This window comes from Dipodomys spectabilis, unplaced genomic scaffold (genome assembly GCF_019054845.1).
Source record: "Dipodomys spectabilis isolate Male_0828 unplaced genomic scaffold, ASM1905484v1 ptg000098l, whole genome shotgun sequence".
Lineage (NCBI taxonomy): Eukaryota > Metazoa > Chordata > Mammalia > Rodentia > Heteromyidae > Dipodomys > Dipodomys spectabilis.
Window position 1 is genome coordinate 9,959,934 of NW_024870775.1, and position 25,090 is coordinate 9,985,023.

The 25,090-nt window shown below is 44.9% G+C and overlaps 1 protein-coding gene across 1 annotated transcript in view; it reads right to left on the minus strand.

The window, feature by feature from the left end:
- Sdk1 (sidekick cell adhesion molecule 1) overlaps positions 1-25,090 on the minus strand; it is an 836,641-nt gene that overhangs the window by 158,593 nt on the left and 652,958 nt on the right. The window contains exons 15-17 of the mRNA XM_042686840.1: positions 22,819-22,966; positions 21,982-22,122; positions 14,786-14,967 (exon numbers count right to left, since the gene is read on the minus strand). Coding sequence (XP_042542774.1) covers positions 14,786-14,967; positions 21,982-22,122; positions 22,819-22,966 — 471 coding nt within the window. The remainder of the gene's footprint in view (positions 1-14,785; positions 14,968-21,981; positions 22,123-22,818; positions 22,967-25,090) is intronic.

Below are 25,090 nucleotides of genomic sequence, written 5' to 3' on the forward strand. Positions count from 1 at the left end.
CCTGACATCAGGGACAAGCCACAGGCATCGTTCTCACCATTCCTATTCTGGAAGCCTGAACCAAAGAAAAAGAAAAAGCAAACAGATTGAAAAATGAAGGGAGTGTGGGGGCGGGGTTTGCTCCCAATTTACAGACAATATGATTGGTTTCTAGCACTCAATGTCCCAGAATAAAGAGAAGTTTAGTAAGATCACTGGATAGAAGATCAAAACACAAAAATCAATTATATGCCCCAACACAGGCAATAAGCAATTGGAAATTGACATTTAAAAATCACTACCAGTTAAAGGAGCAATAAAAACATGAAATAAATATAAAACTTAACAATGCGCAAGATCTATATTCTGAAAAACTACAGAACACTAAAGAAAGAAATCAAAGTCCTAATTAAGTGATAAGTTGCAGTGGATTAGCGGGGTTTTAAGAGAATGCAGTAGACAGACTTAACCTGTATGGTAGATCCAATCCAATCAGAATCGCAGTTAGATATGAATACTGTACACATTGAAATGGTGATTAAAATTGTATTCAAAAACAAAGTAACTAGAATAGCCAACATAGCTTTGAAAAAGAGAAAGGATAAACTTTACTATACAATTTAAAGACTAACTACAAATATACAGTCACTAAAACAGTGCAGCTGGAAAACAGATACATTGATCACTGACACAGACGAAGGAAATCACTCACATGTCTCTCTGCTGGTTTTCAATAAAAGCAGAAAGACAGCAGCTCTTTCAACTAACCATGCTGGAAAAATTGGATACCCATACACAAAGTAATAAAGAGAATCCAGATCGGTACCTCATGCCACACGTGAAAACTTACACTGGAGCAGAGGCTTCAAATGCAAACCTACAACCATAAAACCACATGCTGATCCCAGGATTCTCTGCCCCACCACAGCCCAGAACAACAAAGCCAGGGGCGGAAACTTCTCAAACCATAAACCCAAAGAACCCTTTTCTGCCCTGGGTTTTCCTCAGGAATCTTGTTACAGTGATGAAAAGCTGACTGACAAAGAGCCACATTCTCTGGGACTGAGGAATTTGTCACCTTCTTTGTGACTTCACACCAGAATGATTTCACCAGATCCTAACCCTTTTACTGCAATCGTGTTGAATAGTCTAAAATAAGATACAGAGCATATGCTCTAATACATATACATATAGATCTAGATAGTAATTTTCTAAAGTTTCAAGAGGCCATCTGTGGCTTTGCTTTGCTTTGCTGTGAGGCAGCAGTCATTTTCGGAGATGTGCTCTGCCTGGCTGTGGCCTTCATTCTGTCATCTGCATGGCTGCAGAGAACCAAACCCTCCAAAATGCCTTCCCCTGACTGGCCCCAAGGGGAGATGGGGCCACTTTCCCCTACCCTCCTTACTGCTAGATGATATAAAATCTCCAGCCATAGAACTGTCCCACCCTCGGCCCACTCCAGACAAAAAGTCTCAGGTCTACAGCCTAGTTCCTTTCTCTTCCCACCCTGGACACCCTTGAAAACACTAGCCATTCTTCTCAGCCTTCTGGTGTTCCCAGATCCTTGGCTTCTCTTGTATCCTAATTACTGTCATCAGGAATGACACAGAAATTTGTGGACAATGGAAATGAAAATTCCCTCAAGCGAGAAAAAGAGCTACAGCCAGTAAATCCTTTCTGACAAGGCTTCAACTGAAAGAGTGGACATGGAAGGAGAGGTCTTCATTACTGAGGCTCCTAGCCCAGCCCCTCCTGGAGAGAAGATGGCCTTGCCCAGAGCTGGGATTCCTCCCGGGAGGAGCCAGGGCCCCCCTGAGCCTCTACACTGCAGAGCTGGCTCTAGCATGGCCTGGATGGAAGCTGCAGAATAAGACCGCAAGGGACTTTCTCCCCGGATAATTAGCATTGAAAGTTTGCTCTTGCCAAGCCCCTAGGGGCAGGCCTTGAAGCAGCCAGGCAAAGTGACAGGAGTTATGTTCTTTTCTGGTTTTCACTGCCTTAAAAAAAAAATCCACTCTCACAGGATAATGCTCCTCTCATCCTCCACCTCCCAGCCCTGGCTAAGCTCTGCATTCAACACTATCCTCTTTCACACTGTCAAGGTCATTCACACGGCCAAAGACAAGGAGCTCTGTCCATCATGCAGTGCCCAGTGCTCAGAGTAACTTAGCAATGACACACAAGAGAAAGCCAAGGTGGAAGAAAAGCTTCATACGCAGGGGTTTGTGATAGAATGTCTAGGAGCTGCTTTTCCTACATGAAGATGGAGCTCCTTCCTTCCTTCCTTTTTCCTGTACTGGGGATTGAACTCAGACCTTGTGCTTGCTAGTCAGTTGCCCTACCACTTGAACCATACCCCAGTACTTCTGCTTTTCATTTTTTCAGATAGAGGGTTTCAAGCTTTTGGGTTGTAATCTTTCTTTCTCTGCCTACATTCTGAGTAGCTGAGGCCACAGGCATACAACTGCCTTGCCTAGCCCAGAGTTTAGATTTCTTGGAGAGGCAGGAAAGGGCAAAGTGGTCCTTCAGAGAGGCCGCATGGGTCAGGAGACACTGATGTCTTCCAGTGTGTATACCACCGACTATCACTTATAGTCACCCGAACTAGAGAACTGTTGAAATTACACTTGAAAACTATCCTTTCACATTGGTATGATGTGGAAGAAGCCAATCTGAAACCTGTGAGACATTCTGGAGAAGGCCAAAATGTGGTCATAGTAAGCAGATGGGTGGTTGCCAGGGTTACAAGCAGGCAGGAATGAGCAGGCAGAACAGGGTGGATCTTTAGATCCCTGCATGAGTGTGACCAAGGTGCACCTTAGGTGTGGATGTTGAGGGTGGGGCTGCCTAAGTGGAGGGACACAGAGACTACAGAGACTCTGCCACTTTCTTTTTAATCTTGCTATGAACCTAAAACAGCTCCTAAAAGAAAATTCATTAAAAAATGAAGAACACATGAGGCTCACTCTATAATAAACTTTTGCATCCAGTGGCTTTAACATCTGCCTAGGGACAGATGTGGGAGCCACATGGCACTGTCCCCAAGCTCTGGTCATCTAATCCAGCAGAGGTGGACTTCCCCTGTGAGTTACTCCTTACATAGAGAATTTTCACTGAGAATTTATCCGTGTGTTTGTTCATAGATGTTTTTCCCCAGTTAATGTGGATTTTTTCTTAGTCATACATATAATAGTTTATTATTGTTAAGTGTTTCCCCAATGATTTTTAAAAATTTCTTTCCTTTCTTCCTGGCTAGCAAAAGAAATTCTAATTGTAAAAGAAGTTTTAAAATAACAAGCTCTATAATGAAACCAATGGACTTTCTGGTTGTTTTTGCAGTACTGGGGTTTGAACTGAGAACCTTAGGCTTACTCATGGGCTAGTGTTCTACCACTTGAGCTGTTCATCCAACCTGGCTTTTTGTTGGTTATTTTTTTTAATACTCTAAGTGATATTTTTTTGTATTTTTTATTTTATTTTTATTTTTTTATTGTGAAAATACTGTACAGAGGAGTTACGATTACATGGGCAAGATAAAGAGTACATTTCTATTTTTTTTGGGTCCGGTCGTGGGACCTGAACTCTGAGCCTGGGTGCTGTCCCTCATCTCTTCAGCTCAAGGCTAGCACTCTACCACTTGAGCCACAGTGCCACTTCTGGCTTTTTTTTTCTGCTTGTGTGGTGCTAAGGAATCGAACCCAGGGCCTCAAGGATGCAAGGCGAGTGCTCTACCACTGAGCCACCTTCCCAGCCCCATGAGTACATTTCTTATCAAGCATTGTTGCCTCCTCTGTTTCCCCTTCCCATCCCTTCCCATCCCCCCCCAAAGACGTAAAGTTGGTTTTCGACATAACAACTTGTACATCTCAGTGTTGCAATGGGTCCACCTGTATCCCTAGTTAAACGATTTGTTTTTGCCCTTCCCCTCCACAAATTATACCAGCATCAAATACAGTGACATTGTTGGTTATTTTGAAGATGGAATCTAGGAAACTTTCTGCTCAGGCTGACTTTGAACTTCAGTCTTTTAGATCTCAGGCTCTCAAATTACTAGGATCGTAAATGTGAGCCACTGGCTCCTGGCTGACTGTAGGGTTTTGTAGCTACACATAATTGACTTTTCAAAAAATTTTGGATCAGAGATGACACAACTTTTATTCTCATAAGAGATTTTGTTTTCAGAATTGTAATCTCTGATCAAGTTCAAAGGGATAGGCCTGGTCAGTACTGCCTGTTTTGTTTACTGTATGCTTTGGCAAGAGCTGTGAAAACATTTTCTACTCTGCTAATATGGGAAGCTCTCCTGTTTAGACTCTGTTCTCCAAGGAGCCTCCTGTTCCCCAACTCAGTATTGCACTTAATGAAAAAGGAGTTAGAGGTGGTGGCAAGCCCAGGGTAGTGATGCCAGTACCTTTCCCCAACACATTCATCTTAGGAAAAGATGAGACTTGGTAAAACTTGTTTGCAGACATAAAATAAGGAGTCCAAGTATTCGTGAGTTTGGTTATAACTGTACCCGATTGAGCAGGAGAAGTTGGGACTGTGTCCTGCATGCATTTAGTAGCTAAAGCTGAATTCCCCCTGCAATGGTGGAATCGCTCATTCTGCTGTGGTGTGTGGAAATTGTCAACCATGCTTGGCAGTAAACAAGCCCAGGAAATGGGAGAGGTGTCACCTGTGAAGAACGCTGATAGAACACGCTTGGGTGACTTGTCGGATGAGCCAGAGACAAACACAGGCTAGAGGACTTTTAAATCAGACAAGACGATGGACACAGATATCAGTCATTGTTTGGCATGCAGCTGGAGTCTGAATGTCTCAAGAGAAATTCTTTCGTCAGAAATAGTATTGTGGTATCATATCATTCACAATGCAAAGATCAGGTGGCACTCTAGGGTCTTGGACTTTATTAGATTTGTTGTTCAGATGCCACCATTGAGTGAGGAATTCAGTTCAGCTGGACATCTTTTACATACAAGAAATTCTCTAAATTCTAGGCTTTACAGGTTTTAATTTGGTTCTAAAACCTATATGCCTTGCAATTGGTATTTAAAACCCACTATTTATTTCCTTAATATCTAATTATTTCCTTTAATATCTTTCCCCATGTTTGCTTATGGCTCCTTTTCTCCCTCTAGAATATTTTGAGATTTTAAAATTTGTATAGAATCAAAATTTATCAGCATCAATTATTGCATCTAAACATTGAGTATTACATAGAAACATTTTCTTCACTTCAGATACACCACAGGAGAATTCATCAAATTTTCACTTCCAGTACTTGTACAGTTTTGTATTTTTATATTTTGGTGCTGGTTCCAGGATTTGAACTCAGGGCCTCCCTCTCTTGCAGCTTAGGCCACAACAGGGACTAGAGTCCTCTACTCAACCTGGCAGGGCTCATGGACTGATGGGTGCAACAATCTTCTATTCAACCGTTGGAGGAGATCCTCAAATTAGCGCAGGGATCTTGAATATCTAGGGTCATGCACAAACACAACCAGTGAGGCCTGAGCAGAGGTACTGATCTAGTCGGCCCCAGTCCAAGAATGAGCATGTCCAGAAAGCTCTTAGGTGGGGCTGCTGGTCTATGGACCACCTTTAAGAAACACTGCTGGGTGGCCCTTTTCTATGGCTTCCCTTCCCTTCCCTTCCCCTCTTGTTGTTATAATTATTATCTGTCTAGTTTCAGCCTAATTGACCTCTAGCAAACCACACTTCATTCCCGCAGGCTCTTCTCCATCTCTCCCACCAGGACTGACTGTCCCTTGCAGCCTACAAACCCTGCAATGCTCCAGGCAGATGTGTCCCCTGTGCCATCCCTGCATTCAAGGAGAACAACACACGGTGTTTTCATGTTTGACATTTCACATAAGTCAAACAACATATGGAGATAATGTGAAGGTGAATTGGGATGCCTCAGAGTCAACCCTAGTTGATCACTAAAAGTCATCATTTCTTCAATCCATGTCAGAGCCAAAAAGAATTTAAAACATGGCTAATCAAAAGAAACCTGTATTGCCGGGTGCCGGTGGCTCACACCTGTAATCCTAGATATTCAGGAGGCTGAGATCTGAGGATCATGGTTCAAAGCCAGCCTGGGAAGGAAAGTCTGTGAGACTCTTATCTCCAATAAACCACTAGAAAACTGGAAGTGGCGCTGTGGCTCAAGTGGTAGAGTGCTCCCTTTGAACTTAAGAGCTGAGGGACAGTGCCCAGGCCCAGAGTTCAAGCCCCATGACCAAAAAAAAAAAAAGAAAGAAACCTGTACTGACAACAGAATGAATTCCCTGATGTCTTGGAGATTTTCAAATATGTTCAATGAAATTAATAAGGTGACATAATCAACTGTCAGCAGAGAAATCTGTGGGGATTCATGGGGCAGGTGGATGTGGGTGCTCAGTCCTCTATGATCTATGACCTCTATATTCTCCTTATCATCCCCCATCACACCTATGCAAACCCATCGCAAGATGCCAAGGAGCCCACCCACAAGGCCCAACATAATTTGCATATTCTAACATGCTCAGTTGTATTTGTTAACTTAATTCTACTTTGTCTATTACAGATCAGCCATGAAATCACATGGTCTCCACATGATGAACTATCTCTCTCTCTCTCTCTCTCCCCCCCCCCTACCCCCCCCCCCCCGCCCCCTGGAGTTTGCATCCAAGATCTCACAGTTGATAGGCACATACTGTGCCACTTGAGCCACTCCTCCAACCCTCTTTTCTTTAGTTATCTTTTGAATAGAGCCATGCAATTTACCTGGCTGGTTTGGAATTTGATCCTCTTATTTATGCTTTTCACATAGCTAGGATGGCAGGCAGGAACCACCAGGTCCAGCTTTTTATTGGTTGAGATGAGTCTCACAAACTTTTCTTTTCTTTTTTCTCAAGAGCTGGCTTTGAACCATGATAATCTGGCTCTCTACTAAACAAGGAGCTAGGATTATAGGCATGAGCCACTGCACCCAGTCCATCTTTCAATATTTTCAAGTACAATGCTGATTCTCTGGGTTGGTGGGCAGTATTCCTTGTGGCCTTTCAGAGAGCAGTATTTTAGGACAGGAAAGGTTCTGAATTCAGGTGAATTTTCAGAAGACAGGATACAGTCTCTTCTCACTGACTTTGGAATGAACCACTTTTGCTCAGAGACAAATTTCGTCATAGCGTCCCCACACGTAGTGGGGCTGGGCACCACTTCCTGGCAATATCCTGACCCTGTGCAAGAGGCATGGGCCCTTGTGTCACTGCCTCAATGGGACACTGCTGTCATTACCTTCAAATATGCAGTTGACAGTATGAGGGACAGCAGTGTCTACCCAGAACATGTGGGGTTCACGGGCCTCCATTTCTCCAGAAAACCCCACAGAATTCAATGTATTTCCCTTTTTACACAGGAAGGAGAAGCAAGCTCGTTATGTCGTCGTGTTACCAGCTACACATTGCTGGGTGGACGTATATATTACAATTTGCACGCCGGCTGTTATCATTAATTCCAGATCATTATCGGCTACAGCTGAGCTCTTGTGTTGTCATGGTGCCTGCAGTTTTGATATACCTGAATGCTCTCAGGGCGTTAAACATTTCTGGCGCATTATTAGCCTAACAAATCTTTGACAAGTCAGCCTGAGCATCTTTTTCACAGCCTTTATAAGAAAACACTCCGACGCTGAGCAAGTTTTGTGGGTTCCTTTCTGAACCCATTTTCTTCTTTCTTCCAGTTCTTTGATTAGCAGGCACTGAGAAGTGCTGGGGCTGGTTTTCAGGGTACCAGGCCAGTGTGCCTAGGCAGCTTGTCCTTCTTCATCTGTGATTCCCACAACTGCTGGTCACACCAAGTGACACTTCCATGCAGACAGCTTCCTGGTGTGCCTCTAGGGTCCAGTCCCACACATTTCCAGGAGGGGAATGGTAGAAAAGCTCTGAGTTCACGTTCTTGCATGCGGCTAACTTTGAGATGAAAAGGCAAGATGAGAATAGATACAAAGGACCCACTCTGTCCATGACAGTGCTCAGAGTTGCCTTCCTTGAGCTCTGGAGAGAGCAAGATGAGCCAGGCACTGGGCTGAACACAGGGTCACAGTGGCTATGCACCAGGCAGTGAAACAGACTCCACTGGCCTCCTGGTCTTGATCAGGCATCCATTGATGCTCTTTGTCAGGCACTGGCTTGGACTCAAGGATACATATACAGAAACAACAATACAGATAACAGCTCCTGCCCTCAAAGAGCTCCTTACTAGATGGAAACTCGGGCCTACAAATCCAGAGGAATACGATGACCATGCTAATGGAAAGTGGATTTCTCACATGGCCTTGGAGAATGTCCTTTAGTGGCAACTTTAGGCTTAGTCACAGAGCCTCTTCCCTTTCATGAGGCCACCTGCCGGCCACAGGTGCCACAATGCAGCATCTCCTGCTCTGCACCTAAGCTGGTGGGCCCTGCTCCCACCCCCACTTTAGACCCTGATCTGTATTATTGCAGGACATACAAGACAGCCGTACAGCTCAGATCCTGATGAATACCAAGTCCAATGGGAGCTTTTTCTGAAAAGGATGATAGATCAGTTGAATCAAATACCTTGCATTGCTCAAATTCAGTTTGCTTTAAACTCTAGACTGCAAATGATTAGTGGATCAGGAAATCAATTCAGCGGCACACCAGCATTCTTTAAAGAATGAAACAGAATGGAAAAGGGCTGAAAAATATCAAAGAACATCAGCTACGGAGAGGGCAGCTATTTTTCATGAGCCCTTAGTTTTTGGTGCATGTCAGTCCTAGGGCTTGAACTTAGGGCTTTGCATGCTCACTTGGATTTTTCTACTCAAGGCTAGCACTCTACTACTTGAGTCATAGCTCTACTTCTGGCTTTTTGGTGGTTGATTGTGAGATAAGAATTTCATGGACTTTTCAGCCTGGGCTGGCTTTGAACTGCAATCCTCAGGTCTCAACTAGGATTACAGGTGTGAGCCATCAATTGCCTGGCTTTGGCTGGATTTTGATGCAAACTGGATTTCTTCTCATACAGGGCAGTCAGAAATGTCCAATGTACATATAGCTATTGCACAACCAATTCTCCCAGGAGTAATAGTGAGACATGGCCTCATTTCTTTTTATTTTGTATCTAAGCCCCAGTGAAAACTTGGGAGCAACGTTCACCTTACTTGACAGAAAAGCAAAGCAAAGCAAATTCCAGTGATGGCAGATCCCAGCTGACAGAGGTTTCCGTCCTAGTTCTTCCCAGCATTTTCCAGTGGGACATGACCTTGGAAAAGCCAGTCACCTTACTGAGCTTCCTATAGTTCCCTCTGCAATGCAGGGACAGTCTGTCTGCACCATGTGACCATGGAGTGTGAATGAAATAAGGTAATAGCTTAGGTAAATGGACAGACTGGAGACTGGAAGAGAATGTCTTCCCCGAAAGTGCTAGCTTCCTATCTTCCTTTCCCATAAAGTCTAGAAGACCAAATTAAGACACCTAATGGAACAACCCATATCTCTTTTGTCCAGCTTTTACCCAGTGTTTCAGGAAGACTACGTGAGTTTGGAACATTACTGTATTTGGTAGGAAAAGCCCAAGGTCTAGAGAACCTGAGGGATTGAGAAACAAATCTTTTTGTGCAATGTCATTTAATGCCACATTTAGAATTTCCCAAGAGGAGATAAGAATGGGGCTTGCAAACAAATGTTCATTTATAATCCTTACTTTCAAAAACCTTTCAAAGCCCAACTGGATAGTTAGGAGCTTTTTACTAATGTTTTAGAAATGTGGATAACCAAATGTTTCTTTCTTATTTTTTCCATTTCTTTTAAAAAATATGAACCATTTCATTATAAGGCAATGTTCTGAAGCCAGAATAAATCATTATAGCAGAAATATAACCTGTTACAAAAAGAAAAATGATAAAAGAAAATAAAATCAGGGAAATGTTAAAATGTTGGTGCACTAAAAAAAAGATGATTTATAGTATAGTTTGTCTTTGGAATCTTTGTAGGGGGAAATCAACTTCTGTACCTGAATAGATGAATTTAAAAATTGAGAAAAGAAATGTCGTCATCAGCATGGGTTTGTTTTAGGATATAACGGTCACTTATTGTATACATTTTGCATTCTTCCAGTGCTATAGTAACCCAGTCAGGCTCACCTGAGAACTTTGTGTTCTCAGGATTTCTTCTGTGTCTTTTTTTTAATGGTTATTAGAATGCTTCAGAATAACACTGTGTGAGCCAAACACAGAGTCAGCGTGGAATGTGAACACCTGATGGCTTTCCATGGCTCTGGTCCCTTCCTTTCCCTTCCCATCCCCCCCCTTCCCTTCCCCTCCCCCTCCTCTTCCCCTTCCTTTTTCCTCTCCCCTTCCCTTTCCCCTTCTCGTCCCTTCCCTTCTCTTCCTTTCCCTTCCCTGCCCTACGATTAGAAAATTGCTGAGGTAGACATGGCAGGAAGAGAAACACTTCTAATTACAGTGGGTATTTACTTTGCAGAACTATAGTCTACACTTAAAGAAATATTTTTTCCTCTCTCTTGAACCCAAAGCATATCGATTTCTGGAAGCACTGTAAGAGTCTTGAGTAAAATGTAAGTTACTTTCCATTTCCTTTCTGGGGCATCAGGATGAAAATCTGACAGGCGGGCTCCATGTGTGACAGGGCCAACCTTTCCTCTCACTCCTTGGAAAGATCACTTGGCTAAAACTGAATTAGAGTTGTGCTGCTCGATTTGTAAGTTAATATGTCCTGGTTAAAATGCCTCCGGGCAAAGAAGGTCAGGGAGATACCCCTCATAAAAACGATTAGGTGGGATTGGTAGACAAGATAATGGGGTGGGGGGAGGGTAAGATGGGGAGCAGGAAAAGTCCCAGAAGTTAGAAAGTTTGTATCAGGCAATGTCTATGTGCCACAGCCAGGTGGATGGCCATGAATTTCTAATACTACTGGATAGAACACTGCTTAAGCTGACCCTGGGACTTATGGCAAGTGTGGAGTTAGGTTCAATTACTTTAGGGTGCAGTGTCATGCCTTGTTGCACCCAGGGTTGAAAGAACCTGCTACCTCTCTAAGGAGTTTCCTCAGAGGAAATGTTTGTGAGGTTCAAAAAAAATATGTGTGTGTATGTGTGTGTGTGTGTGAGAGAGAGAGATAATTAGCACTGGTGGCTCACATCTGTAATCCTAGCTACTCAGGGGGCTGAGATCTGAGGATTGTCATTTGAAACCAGCTCAGGCAGGAAAGTCTGTGAGACTCTTATCACCAGTTAGCCACTAAAAATTCAGAAGTGGAACTATGGCTCCTAGCAGTAGAGTGCCAGTTTGGGGCAAAAAGCCCAGTACTGACTCACTGATTCTCTCTCTCTCTCTCTCTCTCTCTCTCTCTCTCTCTCTCTCTCTCTCTTTCTTTCTTTCTCTCTCTCTCTCTCTCACACACACACACACACACACACACACACACACTATAGTAAACAGTTCCTGTGGCTGCTGTGCTGTGCTGCTGGCACTAAAGAAGGAGCATGCGTGCCCCACCCTGGGGTGGGTCCTGCATCACTGGTAAGCTCTTTGAGGCTTGTATGTGCAAGCCCCATGCTGGGAGACGGCAGTGAGCTGCTTGTCCTTCCCTGGCTGTCCCACAACTTCTCAGGTGCTCCACTTTAAAGCCCCACTAAGGCCAAGATGGGTCACACCTTGCTTGCTACCTGCTAAAGGGAGAAGGAAAGTCAGGCTGGCTCAACCTCCATCTCTGTCCTGAGTCTCTCTTGCCTTTCTGGGGGCCTCCTTATGTTTCTAGACATGCCAATGACTGCTGAAATAGAGCTGACAAATACTTTCAAAAATGATCCTTTCCCCTTTAACCTATAGGCATTATTTGTTCTCTTCACAGCTTGTAGGACCTGCTTAGCCACTAGGTTTTCTTAGCACTTGGCTAATGTTCAAGAGCTGCTACCTGCGTTCCCTGTGAAGAGCTCAGCCCAGCCACTGCCCAGACAGTCCCCAGTCCAGAGCCAGCTTCAGGGCACTTTCTAGAAAGTGAACAGCCTCTGGGTGAGACCTTTCAGCTGGACTCACCTTGAAGACACTATAGGCACCCCCACCAACATCCATTCTCCCCACCAGCATCCATCCTCCCTCACCATCCATTCCCTATCACCATCCATCCCCCCACCAGCATCTATCCCCATCAGCATCCCCCCCCCGCCTCCTATAAAAACAGACAGCAGTACAACCAGTTGAAGGACCATGTGTCCAGCTTCTCCTACACCAGAATTCCATGAATTGCAAGCAGGAAGTCAGTGGCACTTGAGATTACTAGAAAGGTCCTAAAAGGTGGCATATGTGGCCACGAAGCACATTTCTGTGCCTTCCTTCATCTTGTCTTCTACAATGTGCATGTGAGAGCTGGCCACTGTGGTAGCCAGATAGTGACCATGAAATCATACTAAATATGGCAAATACTAAAGTCAGTACTAAAGATGGCAAAGCAAGAAGACAAAGGGTCCTGATGCTCTGACGACCTCAGATCTACCACTATAACCCAGCTGCCCATGACCTGCTTTTCTGATGTGAGAACATCACAAACATGCCTCCATTTTGTCTAAGAGACTTGTCATTGGGGCCTGTTTCCAGCAGCACAGACACTGTCCTGAAGTGGTTACAGACAGCTGAGAATTCACTTCACCAAGTGGCTCTACCTTTCCAACTGCCCTAAGCACTGTCTTGGGGACAGCCAAAGTGGCGCATGTGAACGGCTCTGAGAGGGGGCATTGTGCCACTCAGATACACATTTCAAGCCCTTCTCACTCACAACCCTCAGAGCAGGGCCAAGCCATGACCTTATGGCAAAATTAATGTTCTTTTGTGTTGGGAGCTGCCCTTGTCCCCTCTGCTCCCTCCCATTTTCAGATTCATCTCCCAACACAGCTGTTAGACCTCCAGCATCTTTCCAATGCCAAGAGCATAAAAGCCAAATGCTGACTCCTTGAAGGCCTTCACAGTTGGGCTCAGATCTGCTTCTCTCTCCCTCCCTTGTCTTCAAATGCACCATAAAATGAGTGTCCCAGGTGACAGTAATAAGGGATCTGTAATAGGAGTCTTTGTCATTTTCAGTCTTTCTAAGTTTATTGTTGTTTTGTTAAATAGACTAATTAAAGCTAGCTTTAATTGTCTGGGTTTCCAGCTCCTTTCCTCTTCCATTGAGTAATCAAGGATTACTTACAGATGGACGGGCCCTTCCATGTCTGTCCTGAGTGCTAATATCTCTGCTGGTTGCTGCACAGGCGGAACTGGCTGCACTTAATTTATAAGGGAGGATTTATGGACTTGGGGATGACAACAGACAGGCAATCAATAAGGGATGATAATAACAGCATGTAATATCAAGGAACATTAGGTCTCAGGCATGATTTGGGGACAGAAGTGGGCAGTTGGAAACCTTATCATTTGAAAAAGGTCAAGGCCTGGTAACAATAAAAATGCCTAAGCAAATAAAATCACACCTGTGAATCAGGAGCAGAGCATAAATCGCCAAATGGAAAGGGATTTTAGATTTTTGTGGAAAAATGACTTCCTTGGGCAAGGATTGGGCTGTTTGCAGGATACATGTGAGGTGTGCATCGAGTGAGATTCTATTTCTCACTGCTCTGGAGAACAACAATGAAACACAGATGGTGCAGAATTCCTCCATCATGGCCAGCTCTTTCTGGGGCTAAACCTCAAATCCTCCACAAAATGGGGGAGGCATTAGATGCCGTAGAAGCTTCAGTCCTACCCTGTGCATTTAAGACATCTGTCTGGTCTTTTGCAGGGTGGGGGTGAGGTAGAGGGGAAGAATATTCTTACTTATCTACTAAGTGAAATAGTTTGCTTGTGTAATTGAAAAAGTTAAAAAGCAAGAGTTGAGAATTCCATTACCCTATCACTAAAAACACCTAGTACCTGCCCTCTAGAAGACACTTGCAGAACTCCACAGCTAGCTTGGCAGCAAAACACTCACTCCATCTAGAAAAGTTCACATCCAGAGACCCTCTGTCAAGAATCTGTGTACAAGCAAAGGGCATTGGAGAAACTTCCTGTCCTCAGTACCTAGCTGGGACATTATAAATAGAGCACCACTTCAGGTTAGGGAAGGCATAGAGATGGAATCACATCCATGATGGGCTTTCTTCCCTAGAGGTTTGCATCCTCTACCTTTCCTCCCTATCCCCTCCTCTCTCTTTCTTATTCCTTTCTCCTCTTTTTGTTGCAGTATTGGAGACTGAAGTCAGGGCCTCATGCTTGCTAGGCAGGAACTCTACCACTTAAGCCACCCCTTTTTGCTTTAGTATGTGTTATATTTTTTGGATAGGGAAGGCAGTCTCAAATGATGATCTTCCAATTCTACTTCCAGTAGGTAGGATTTCAGGCTTTTGTGCTGATGCCCAGTCCCATTTTTACTTCTTTTGATTCTTCCTGCTTCGTTTCCTCCTCCTTTTTCTTTTGTGCCCTAGTACTGGGGCTTAAACTCAAGACTCATGCTTTTCCCTTAGGTTTTTTTTTTTTTTTTAATTCTTCCCTCTCAAGGCCAGTGCTCTACCACTTGTGCCACAGCTCCACTTCTGGCTTTATGCTTAGCTAACTGGAGAAACGAGTCTCCTAGACTTATTGGCTCAGGATGGCTTCAGATCTCCATCTTCAGATCTCAGCCTCCTGGGTAGCTAGAACTACAGACGTGAGCAACAGCACCTAGCTGGTTGGTCTCATTTCTAACATACTGTGATAAAACCTCAACAACCCAGTTACCCACAGCCTTGAAGCCTTAGAAAGCAAGCTCACCTCCCTGTAAGGTGTACTCTGCCACAGCCCTGCTGAAGACGCCCAGGCCAGCTCCATTGTAGGCAGCCACCTGGATTTCGTACTGGGTCCAGATGATCAGGTCTGTCACCAGGCAGTAGTTGACCTCAGGGCTGGTGATGTTCTTCTGTTGATGTTCGCCAGGCAAACCAGCCAGGCGGTATCTGGAGCAGAAAGGAAGCCATGAAGCAAAAAAGCAATGTAATCTGAGACTACCCAGGCTCTGCACAGCAAGAAAGAAATGGAGGTAAAGGACAGGGGCAGAGTCAAGAGATCAACTCTAGACACCACTGTTTCCCAATTCAACAACTGTAAATTCTTATTCTCTTAATTTCTTTGAAAAATTTTTATTATCTTTAAGTGGTTGTATAAAGAAGTTCCCATTCTATAAAACAGTATATGAATACAAAATATCTGATAACATTGTCACCCTTAATTTCTCTTAATTTCAAGGATTATGAGGTCTGGGCAAAATGGAACTAGCATTTCGGTTGCATCATGGCTATAGAACAATTCTATTTGTTTATTTGGCAGCACCAGGGATTGAACTCAAGGCTTTGTGCTTGCTAGGTAGGCACTCTACCCCTGGAGCCATATTCCCAACCCTCTGTGCTTTAGTTCTTTAGACATTATTGTTAATATTATTTTCATATAGGACCTCATGCTGTTTTCCAGGGCCAAGGTAAGGCTGGAATCCTTCCTCTACCTCCTGAGTAGCTGAGATTAGAGGTATGTACTACCCATTAGCTCTGAATTCTAGCTTGTTAAATATTGCTTTGTCCAGAAATGCAGTGACTCAGTTCTCAAAATATGAAACATGATTTTCACTGGGAATTGAGAACTGCTTTCCTTTTCTGAGTGCAGTGTAGGGAGAAATCCAAAAGTGAACAACATGTGGTCTCTTGGCCCCGGTGGGTTGTCTTTCAGTTCAGCTTCCATCCAGGAATTCTAGGTTTGTCCAAATATATTCCAGTCCCAGAATAAATGACTTTGAAAAGTGTTAACACTTCTAAACTGTTAGTCCATTGCTAAAGATGACAAATGGCTTTTTTTGGGAGGACTTTTGTGAGTGCTTGGGGTAGCAAGCTCTTCCGTTTTCTAAAGCAGAAATTTAAAAGTTGTGTTTATTAAAGAAAATGCTTTACTTAACTCTGTACTTACAAAATGTATAAATTAGGAAATTGCTTTTTGTACTATGGAAGGATTTTTTTTTAACACATTATGTTGATTAGCAAATGTTTTTTTCCATGGTTTGGTTTATAGAAGTTAATGTACTGAACTCAGTTAATTCACTGAGCTTTTCTGGATCAGCCCCCCTGGGTAAAATGAGGGACGTGTGCGGCACAAGTAATAATGTCCTTGTCACCCAGAAGCTTTCCAACACATAACATCCCAGAAGTAGTTTTTGGCTTTAGAAAACTGTGGCTCTGTGTGATAAATGGGAAGGGAATGAAGGATCTCAAACCAGACTGGTGGCAACAAACGTACTAGCTTTATGGCCCTCCCTGAGACTGCCCTGTCATCCAGGATAGAGCACCACAGCAGGAAACAAGTAGCTGAGACAGGTACAAAGAGACCTGGGCATTGCCAAGGCTGCTGTGATTAGAAAAGAAACAAATAAAAGCAGACCCAGAAATGCAGATGCTGCCATGGAAGACAACTTTCCAAAGTGAAGGACAGCTAAAATCTAATGGAGGAAGTAGAGAGGGGCCACATGATCAGTTTTCTGAGAGCCTTCTTTCTCTTGGCTTGTGACAGGCTGTTTGTACTTGGCAAGGACTGTTTGGTAGGAAACACAAATGCTCAAGAGCAGATAGCACCTGAGCGCATGAAGCCCCCAGGCCTCCCTCCTGATGTGTTATGGTGTGGATAGGAAATGCTTCCCTCCCTCAGGGATCATGTGTTGAAGGTTTGCTTCCAAGTTGTGAGTTCAATCACTGGGAGATGACTGGATCATGGTGGCTCTGATCTAATCAACAAATTCATGTATTAGTGGATTCCAATAATATGGAATATTGATCAGTGGTTCAATGTATGAGGTGACTGGAAAAGTGGGTCCCCAGAGCTTGACTTTGAGAACACGTGTCTGTTTTCTTCCTTTCATACCTCCAATTCTGGGCTGCCATGAAGGGAGCAGCTCATCTTCTCATCATCCTTCTGCCACGATGCTCTGCCTTATTATGGGCCCAAAGGCAATGCAGTTAAGGGACTGAGCACCAAAACCTCTGAAAACTTTGGGCCCAAGTCAATTCTTTCTCTTTTCACTTGTTCCCCTCAGGTATTAGTCACAGGAGGAAAGGTGACTAATAGGCTCTGTCTCTTGTCTATGAAGAGCAGGCAGCCCTCAGTGTGGCTCACCTGGTTGGCGCTTTGTGGGGGAAATGAAGGCTATTGAACCCCAGTTTGCCTCAGACTCTAATGTTTAGTGCTGTAGCTCTGCCAGCCAGGGACAGGTGCAATTCTTAGCAGGTGCTATGAAACACCCTCAAGGCAGTGGGCCTGGTTCCTGTCTGTTAGTCATGGTGAGTTGGATGGTCTCAGGCACACGCCTCACCCTTCTGGACCCTGTTTCCACTTTTCCTACCCTGGGAATTGCAAGAGGAGCATTTTGCTGGCAAGAATGGAAGGAAATAATGGATGTGAAAGGTAAAATGGCCCTCCTTTGTTTTAAAAGTTGCTCTTCTACTATGAAGTCTTGAGGCACAGAGCCTCTGTGAGGCTGTGTTCTCCTAAGCCACGCTACACGACAGTGAAAAACGAATCTTGAATTTGCTTCTTGTGAACGGGCTGCGCTCGCTGCTGGAACAGGCAGGTCGGTCCATCTGGCCAGGGCTTGGGGCGCTTGGCAGTGCTTGCCGGATGTCTAGGAAGGTCACAATTAATTTTGAGGGTAGGCCTCCTCCTCTTTGTGGGGGTCTGTGTTGCCCTGGAGACTGCTCAGCCAGTGCAGGGTGATTTTTTTATACAGAAATAAACAGGAGATCGTTTTTAAAGGACACAACCCCCTGCTCCTCTCTGAGAAACACCCTGCCCATTATTATAAATATTTCATCACTGTGCACGCATCCCAACTACTTGTTATGGCCAGGGCTGCAAAGGTGATTTATTTCCATTGGTTCTTCCATGTGTGGTGCCTGGGTTCTGACACAGTGGACGGTGCCCTGGAGGATACTTGCTTGCAAACAGAGCTGATTTGCAGACCAGAGGATTATCTGTGAATGTTTGCAAGTGAATGCATTTTGGCATGGGTCTTTAATTTCTGAAAACTTCGATAGGCACAGGCCGTGGGTGTAGAGCCCCCTGATTTTTAGGGCTTTCTTCATTTAAGCCCCCCAGAACACAGACACTCTCCTCTGTAGCTCTCCACTTGGCCGACACCATCATGGAAAATCCTTTAACAGTAGTAATCCCACCAAATAGAGAAATGCGCAGTCTCCGACGTGGCCTCGTAACATCAGAGAGATTTTATTATTAAGCTCTGGTGCCCCGAGCCGGGTTCTGTGGGAGACTGTTACAGCGCTGGCTTTGACAGCCGCAGCCTGGAGAAGCTTCCTCCGGGTGCTGGCAAGGCAGCGGCTGCAAGGGGGCAAGCCAATTATTTCCATTAGTTGACGCGCACGAACAAGAGCTGGCGGAAGCTGAGCAGGAGCACACAGCCCAAGAGCAGAAACCCACGGCATGAAGCAGAAGAGACTGGGGAAGAAGGTCAAGCCAACCGGGGACTGTCACAGACCGGGAACACAGTCCTGGGCCCGCCTGTAGGGACGGTTCTCAACCTCTCTGACTTTCTTTAAATGGGGAAGTACAATGAGGGGCAGAAACAAAGGGCTGAGTGTTGACACTAGTTGTTCCTGTAGCCCAGGGATGCCTGTATTAAACGACTACAGGCAGACAATGATTTGGCTCATATTTACAGGAGAACCCACAAAGCCTGAGGAAAACCTAGAGATCAGTCAGTGACTAGGTTGTGACAGGGAGATACTACACAGATATAGATCATACTCTGTGTGTGTGTGTGTGTGTGTGTGTGTGTGTGTGTGTGTATACTTTAGTATGTATGTTTTTGGTACTGGGGTTGAACACAGGGTCCTGTATTTTTGTTGTTCTCTTTTTACTCATGGTTGGTGCTCTACCACTTGAGCCATGCTTCTAATCCAGCTTTTTTGGTAGTTAATTGGAGATGAGGGTCTCAGTCTTTTCTGGCTGGGCTGGCTTCAAATGCCATCCTCAGAACTCAGCCTCTTGAATGGCTAGGATTAAAGGCGTGAGCTACTGGTGCTTGGCTAGAGATCCCCTACTTTTAATTGAAATGTGGATGACTATGTACAATAGTCTGCCTGGTTTCTGTAGTATGCAGGTCCAAGGAAATTCCATGAGGAAAATGTCCAGGATGTTTAGAGCTTAGGGCTGTACTGTGTTCTAGGCTTGTACTGGGGATGTGGGATTCGTTTTTCCCACAAAGCCATCCAACTTCACTAAAGATCAACAGATCCCAAGATCTCCCTTTATCACATCAACTATACTGAATGACCTTTTTGGGTTGAGAGGATTACCATAATCTTTACCTGGCTTTTGGGGAGGCAGATTCCTGTAAAATTCAGGGCATGAAAACACTCAGCAGCCCATACAATTTAAACACAATTGCTGATAATGTGCAGAACTGATGGAGCACTTCCCACACCAACTGAGCTGTGTGTTGTGTAGGAATTCTAAACCTTTAGAAATATCTTTTGATTCTTAAAAATTTATCAATATTTTTTGGGCTGGGAAGATGGCTCAGTGGTAGAGTGCTTGCTTTGTATGAATGAGGCCCTGGGTTTGAGTCCTCAGCATCACATAAGCAGAAAAAGCTGGAAGTGGTGCTGTGGCTCAAGTGGTAGAGCGCTAGCCTTGAGCTGAAGAGCTGAGGGTCAGCGCCCAGGCCCAGAGTTCAGGCCCCACAACTGACCAAAAAAAAAAAAAAAAAAAGATTTCTTAAAAAAATTTATCAGTATTTTTGGGACAGTGCTTAGTCAAAATCACATATAATAAGTTTGTGAATATGATGGGCTTACTGTACATATGTGCTGGGAATGAATGATCCTTCTTATACAAGAATAAAGAAACTTAAAAAGAAAACGCTTTTACAGCTCCTTACATTTCTAAGCCAGGAGCCGGTGGCTCAGGCCTGTAACCCTAGCTACTCAAGAAGCTGAGATCTGAGGACCAAAGTTCAAAGCCAGTTTGGGCAAGAAAGTCTGTGAAGTTCTTATCTCCAATTAGCCACTAAAAAAGTCAGAGGTAGAGCTGTGGCCTCAGTGGTAGAGGACTAGTTTTGAGCAAAAAGCTAAGGGAGAGCACTGTGGCTCTGAGTTCAAGCTCTAGGACTGGTACAGGAGAAAAAAAATAAAAAAATAAATCATGTGTCCGCTCTGGGACTTTGTTAAGCAAGCACGTGCTGCTCAGGAACTCAGAGCTCTGTGTGAGCCTAGGGTTGGTGTGTGGAGGATGGGTATAATGGATACTGTTCTTGTCCCAATCAAGGAAACAAAATTAACCAATACATCTGCAGCAGTCCGCTCTATTAGAGGAGATTTAATAATTATCCTTTCATCTTCCTTTACTTTTCTTATTTGTGTCAACATATCACTGCAATTATCACATTCAGTGTAATTTTTAAATTAGCGAAAACTTTGGCAAAGGAGTTTTTCTCTCTCTCTCTCAGACATGGCCAAGTTCTTTTATTTTGGCATCCAATCCTCCGTCGTAAGGTAGGGATAGAAAATGGCCCACCCTTCAGTGGATCTGGCATGCACATGTGCAGAACTGGCTGGCCCTGAGTTACAAAAAATACCCAGTTTTGTTTCTAACAACACCTAAACTGTGAGGTTTTAGTGCGAAAGGTGAGGTTTCGTTTTCTTGAAATGCTAGAATATCTGGCAAAATTGAGCAATGTGTTAGCATGGCAAAAATTGGTTGATAACTAAATCCAATTAGTGCTGAGGCTGTGATTATGCTCAATAATGCATGCATCTGTTGAAAACTTATAAGTAATTAGAGGCTTTATAATGACTAGTGTACCTTCCTCCCGTAGCCCTAATGCTCCCCCACCCATCTCCTGTCAAAATGCAACTTCTGTCATGTATGGTGGCTCAAATCTGAAATCCTAGCTGCTTGGGAGGCAGAGAATGGGAGGATTGCAGCTAGGCAAGAAAGTTTTGATTCCAAGCTAGGCAAGAAAATTTGTGAGACGCCCTCATCTCAATCAATATAAAAGTGGTAGTAGAATACCACTTGCCATTCCAGCTATGTCAGGAAGTACAAACAAGAAGATCACAGGGTGACCAGGACATAAATATGAGATAGTAATGAAAAAGAAAATAGAGTAAAAAAGGCAAGCACAAGACTCTTGAGTACAACTTTCATTATCCCTCCTCTATCAAAAGGAACTACTGGGCCAGGAATGGTGATTTATGCCTATAATCCCAGCTATTTCAGAGGATTATGGTTTAAGACTAGCCAAGGTGGGCGCCAGTGTCTCACGTCTATAACCCTAGCCACAGGAGGCTGAGATTTGAGGACTGAGGTTCAAAGCCAGCCTGGGAAGGAAAGTGTGTGAGACTCATCTCCAATGAATCATCAAAAAGCTGAAAGTGGAACTGTGGCTTAAGTGGTCAAGCACTAGCCTATGAGCACAAAAGCTCAAAGATAGCACTCTAGCTCTGAGTTCAAGCCCCAGGATGGGCACCAATACAAAACAAACAAAAAAAAAACAACCAAAAAACATACTAGCCAGGACAAAAAAATTAGTGCCCTATCTAAAGAACAAGTTGGGCATGGTGGCCCATTCCTATAATATTAGCTATGCAAGAGGCAGAGGCAGGAGGATCCAGTGTGAGGCTGGCCTACAGCTAGGAGGGCTGACTGTAACTGAAATGATAAAGAGCTTACTTAGCAAGCATAATGACCTGAGTTTAAGTCACAGTACCTTAACAAAGATGCTGCTGCCTATACCAGTCTGTGTGAAGACTTCATAGGTGACCACGCACAGGGGTCTGTGCAGGTGTCACATTATCTCTGAGCTCCAGTTTGCCTCAGTCTCCACCACTCCTTCCCTACAGTCACCCCCTGAACTGCGTCTCCCTTGCTGCAGCTAGTGACCTGGCTCTAGCTAGTGACCATCTGGAGATGCTACTTGCCTGAGGATGTAGCCACGCAGCACTCCATTATGCTCTGTCTCCGGGGGTGGCTGCCACTGCACCATGATGGACTGGTTGGTCCGCCCACTGGCCACGATATTTTTTGGGGGAGCACTTGGAGGTTCTTCGGGTAACATCAACCTAATGATAAAGGATTGGTTGGGGAGAGACATGAATGCCAGGAACAAAGGACGTTGGCAGCCTTTACCATGCAAGGCACAGGGATGATGACTGGAAGCCTGAAACAGTTACCACCCTAAGTGTGAAGCAGTTACCAGAGGTCAGCACCCTGGAAAATCAGTTAGGCCAATGATAAGGGAGGCATGGGAGGCATGGGAGGTGAGCGGTGTGTCTGAAGAGATTGGTTGGAGCCATTTCTCTGGGTCACTTCTGCTTGGAACTTCCAAAATGGTCATCCATTCCCAGGGAGGCAGGGTGGGGGAAAGGTCCAGTCCCCACATACTTGCTGGCCACTTACATCCTGTGAGATGGTGCATGGCCTCCACCTGAGGGCCTTCATGTGGAGAGAAGGCCCAGCCAGCACAGAACCCCTGCCAGCTCTCAGTATTCTGTTTATCACAGGCTATGCCCACTATAAGCGGTTTGTGTAGACGCAGCCAGAAACTCAGGGGAGAAATCCAAAATACCTGACTCTGAGTACGTAAGGAAAAGTCAGTGAGTCCTATGCATGGCTCCGTGGGACTGTCATTTCTGATCAAGTTTCTGCCAATATTGCAAAGGAACCATCAATTCCTTGCTTCCACCTAACATAACTGTATGCTTGGCTCTGTGCCCATCCGGCCCCAGCCACGGTGGAGGGAGGGTGGCTGCACTCACCTACTCGTCTCTGTGCTGTACTGGCCTTTCCCCACTTGATTCACTGCACACACTCTGAACTGATAGGTGCGAGCGGGAGTCAGGCCGCTTACGGTGACGCTGGTCTCCTCTGGGCCAACGTTTGACAGATGTACTTTCCACGGAGAGTCTAATAAGATGAGAAAACACAGCGAGACCCACTTCAGCACATGCCCTTGTGAGGAGTGGGGATCATCTCCTTTGCTTTCCAAGATAGTGCTAGGAAAGGAGGGGGAGGCTATACCCACTTGCCAGTTGTATACACTGAGGCTCGGTTATGTGGCTAGCAACTAGTGAGCCTGGCACTTGGCTAGCAACTAGTGAGCCTGGTATGAAACTCAGGTTTCCCACTGCAAACCTAGCATGTTTCCTGTTACCTCTCTGCTGTCATCAATAAGTAAAAGGTTCTTACTCTTTTTTTAAAAAAAAATTCAATCTGCCTCTGGCCATTAAAAAGGATCCAAAACATTCCTTATTCCTGGGTTCAATATGCAAATGGGAAAAAAGTTCTGTGTGGGCTCACATGGTCAGACACAGATTGCAGATTTGTCTCCTGGAAAAGGATGCTGCACTAGTCTGGGAATGATAAATAAAAACTATATTCATTAACATTTTAATAAAAGAGGAAATGAGTGTGGTAAGACAGATGGGCTGGGCACCGTGCGACCCATCTGTGGGGTAGCAGTCCATCACCACCACAGCCCCGTGCAGCTCTGCCAGTGGAGATGCCGTGGAATTCACAGCTCCTTTGGAAATCCCTTCCTGCCTGGCTTTCTAGCAGGTGAGTGAGAACCGCTCTGTCAGCCAAATGGGCTCCTGCCTGCAAGGCAGGCTTTGGAAGGTTCTGCGGGCATCCGACACATTTGTGAGCTGTTTTACAGTTTTCCACATGCATCGCAGCCCGAGTGTTTTGTCGAGCGGAAGGGATCTGGCAGGGGCTCGGGCGTCCCTGGCAGCTCTGAGTCTGAATGCAGTGATGCCTGGTTCTCTTGGTAGGCCGGGAGTGAAAAGAGGAGAGGAATAGGGAGAGGCTGGCTGGGCCACAAGTACTCAGATCCTGCTGGCTTACACCTCCACAGGACTTGGGCAGTAGACAGGGCACAGGATTTCCCCTGTGGTATTGGGGGCTCTGCTGCACACACCAGTGATCTGCCTACCCCTCCCATGGAATCCCAGCCACTCCCCCACAAATCTGAAGACTCACCGTGAGAGGTCCACAGCATGTGCCTCGGGTATACCGAGTGCTGTGGCACCTTCCAGGCCCTCCAGATGTGGCCCCCAGATACTCCAAAAGGAAAAGGAGATTCCCAAAGGCCACCTCAGTTGATTCCCTGATTCAGAATTTGCTAGCTTGGATTCCTTGACACCATGCTAGGCAGTTCTTAAAGGATAATCCAGTTGGGCTACAAAGAATCTTTTTGAATTATTTCAAATAAAGCTGCTTCCAAAAAATGGCTTTCTGGAAATGTAGTCTACACTACCAGCTGGGTAGTGTTACGTTCTTGGCTCTTGATTTTTGGTTACATGAGTAACTGCCAATTGATAAGAACCCTTGTCTCTTTATGTTCCCTTTAAAAACATGATGTGTGCATCCCTAATTAGCTACACAGAGCCTGCGCATTCTTTCTCCACTCCTGTGGCCTGACAGCCACCCATCATCACCATTAAACAGCCCATGGCCACCTGGCCAGGCTCCCTTGCAAGGCAAGAGTCACTTGTCAATGCAGAAGGTGGGAGAGACTTCCTATAGGCTGATCACTTTGTTCGCCTTGCCAGGGCAAGTGGCCACAGAAACGGTGTCATTCCAAAGGCAATGAAGCTGGTAGGAAAAACACATGGAGTATGAGCTCTTCTGCTTAGAGACATTTAAGGTAGTTTGCACTTCTGTAAGAATGGGAAACACATTACAACCACACTGACAAAGTACCTTGCACCCACTAGGATGGCTGGTAGCCAACAAACAAAAAATAGCATAGCAGGTGTTTGTGAGGAGAATAAAATGGCACAGTCATGGTGGGAAATGGTATGGTAGTTCCTTGGAAATTATAAAAAGCATCATCATATCATCCAGCCATTCTACCTCCGAGTCTATATCAGAAGAACAAATGCAGGGGTATGGAGAGATATTTGTGGACAGTGTTCTTAGTGGCTTTATCACAGTAGCCAAAAGGTGGAAGCAACCCAAGTGTCCAAAAGTGGATAGATGGACAAATGAAATGTGGTATCCACACAATGGAATATTACTCAGCTTTAA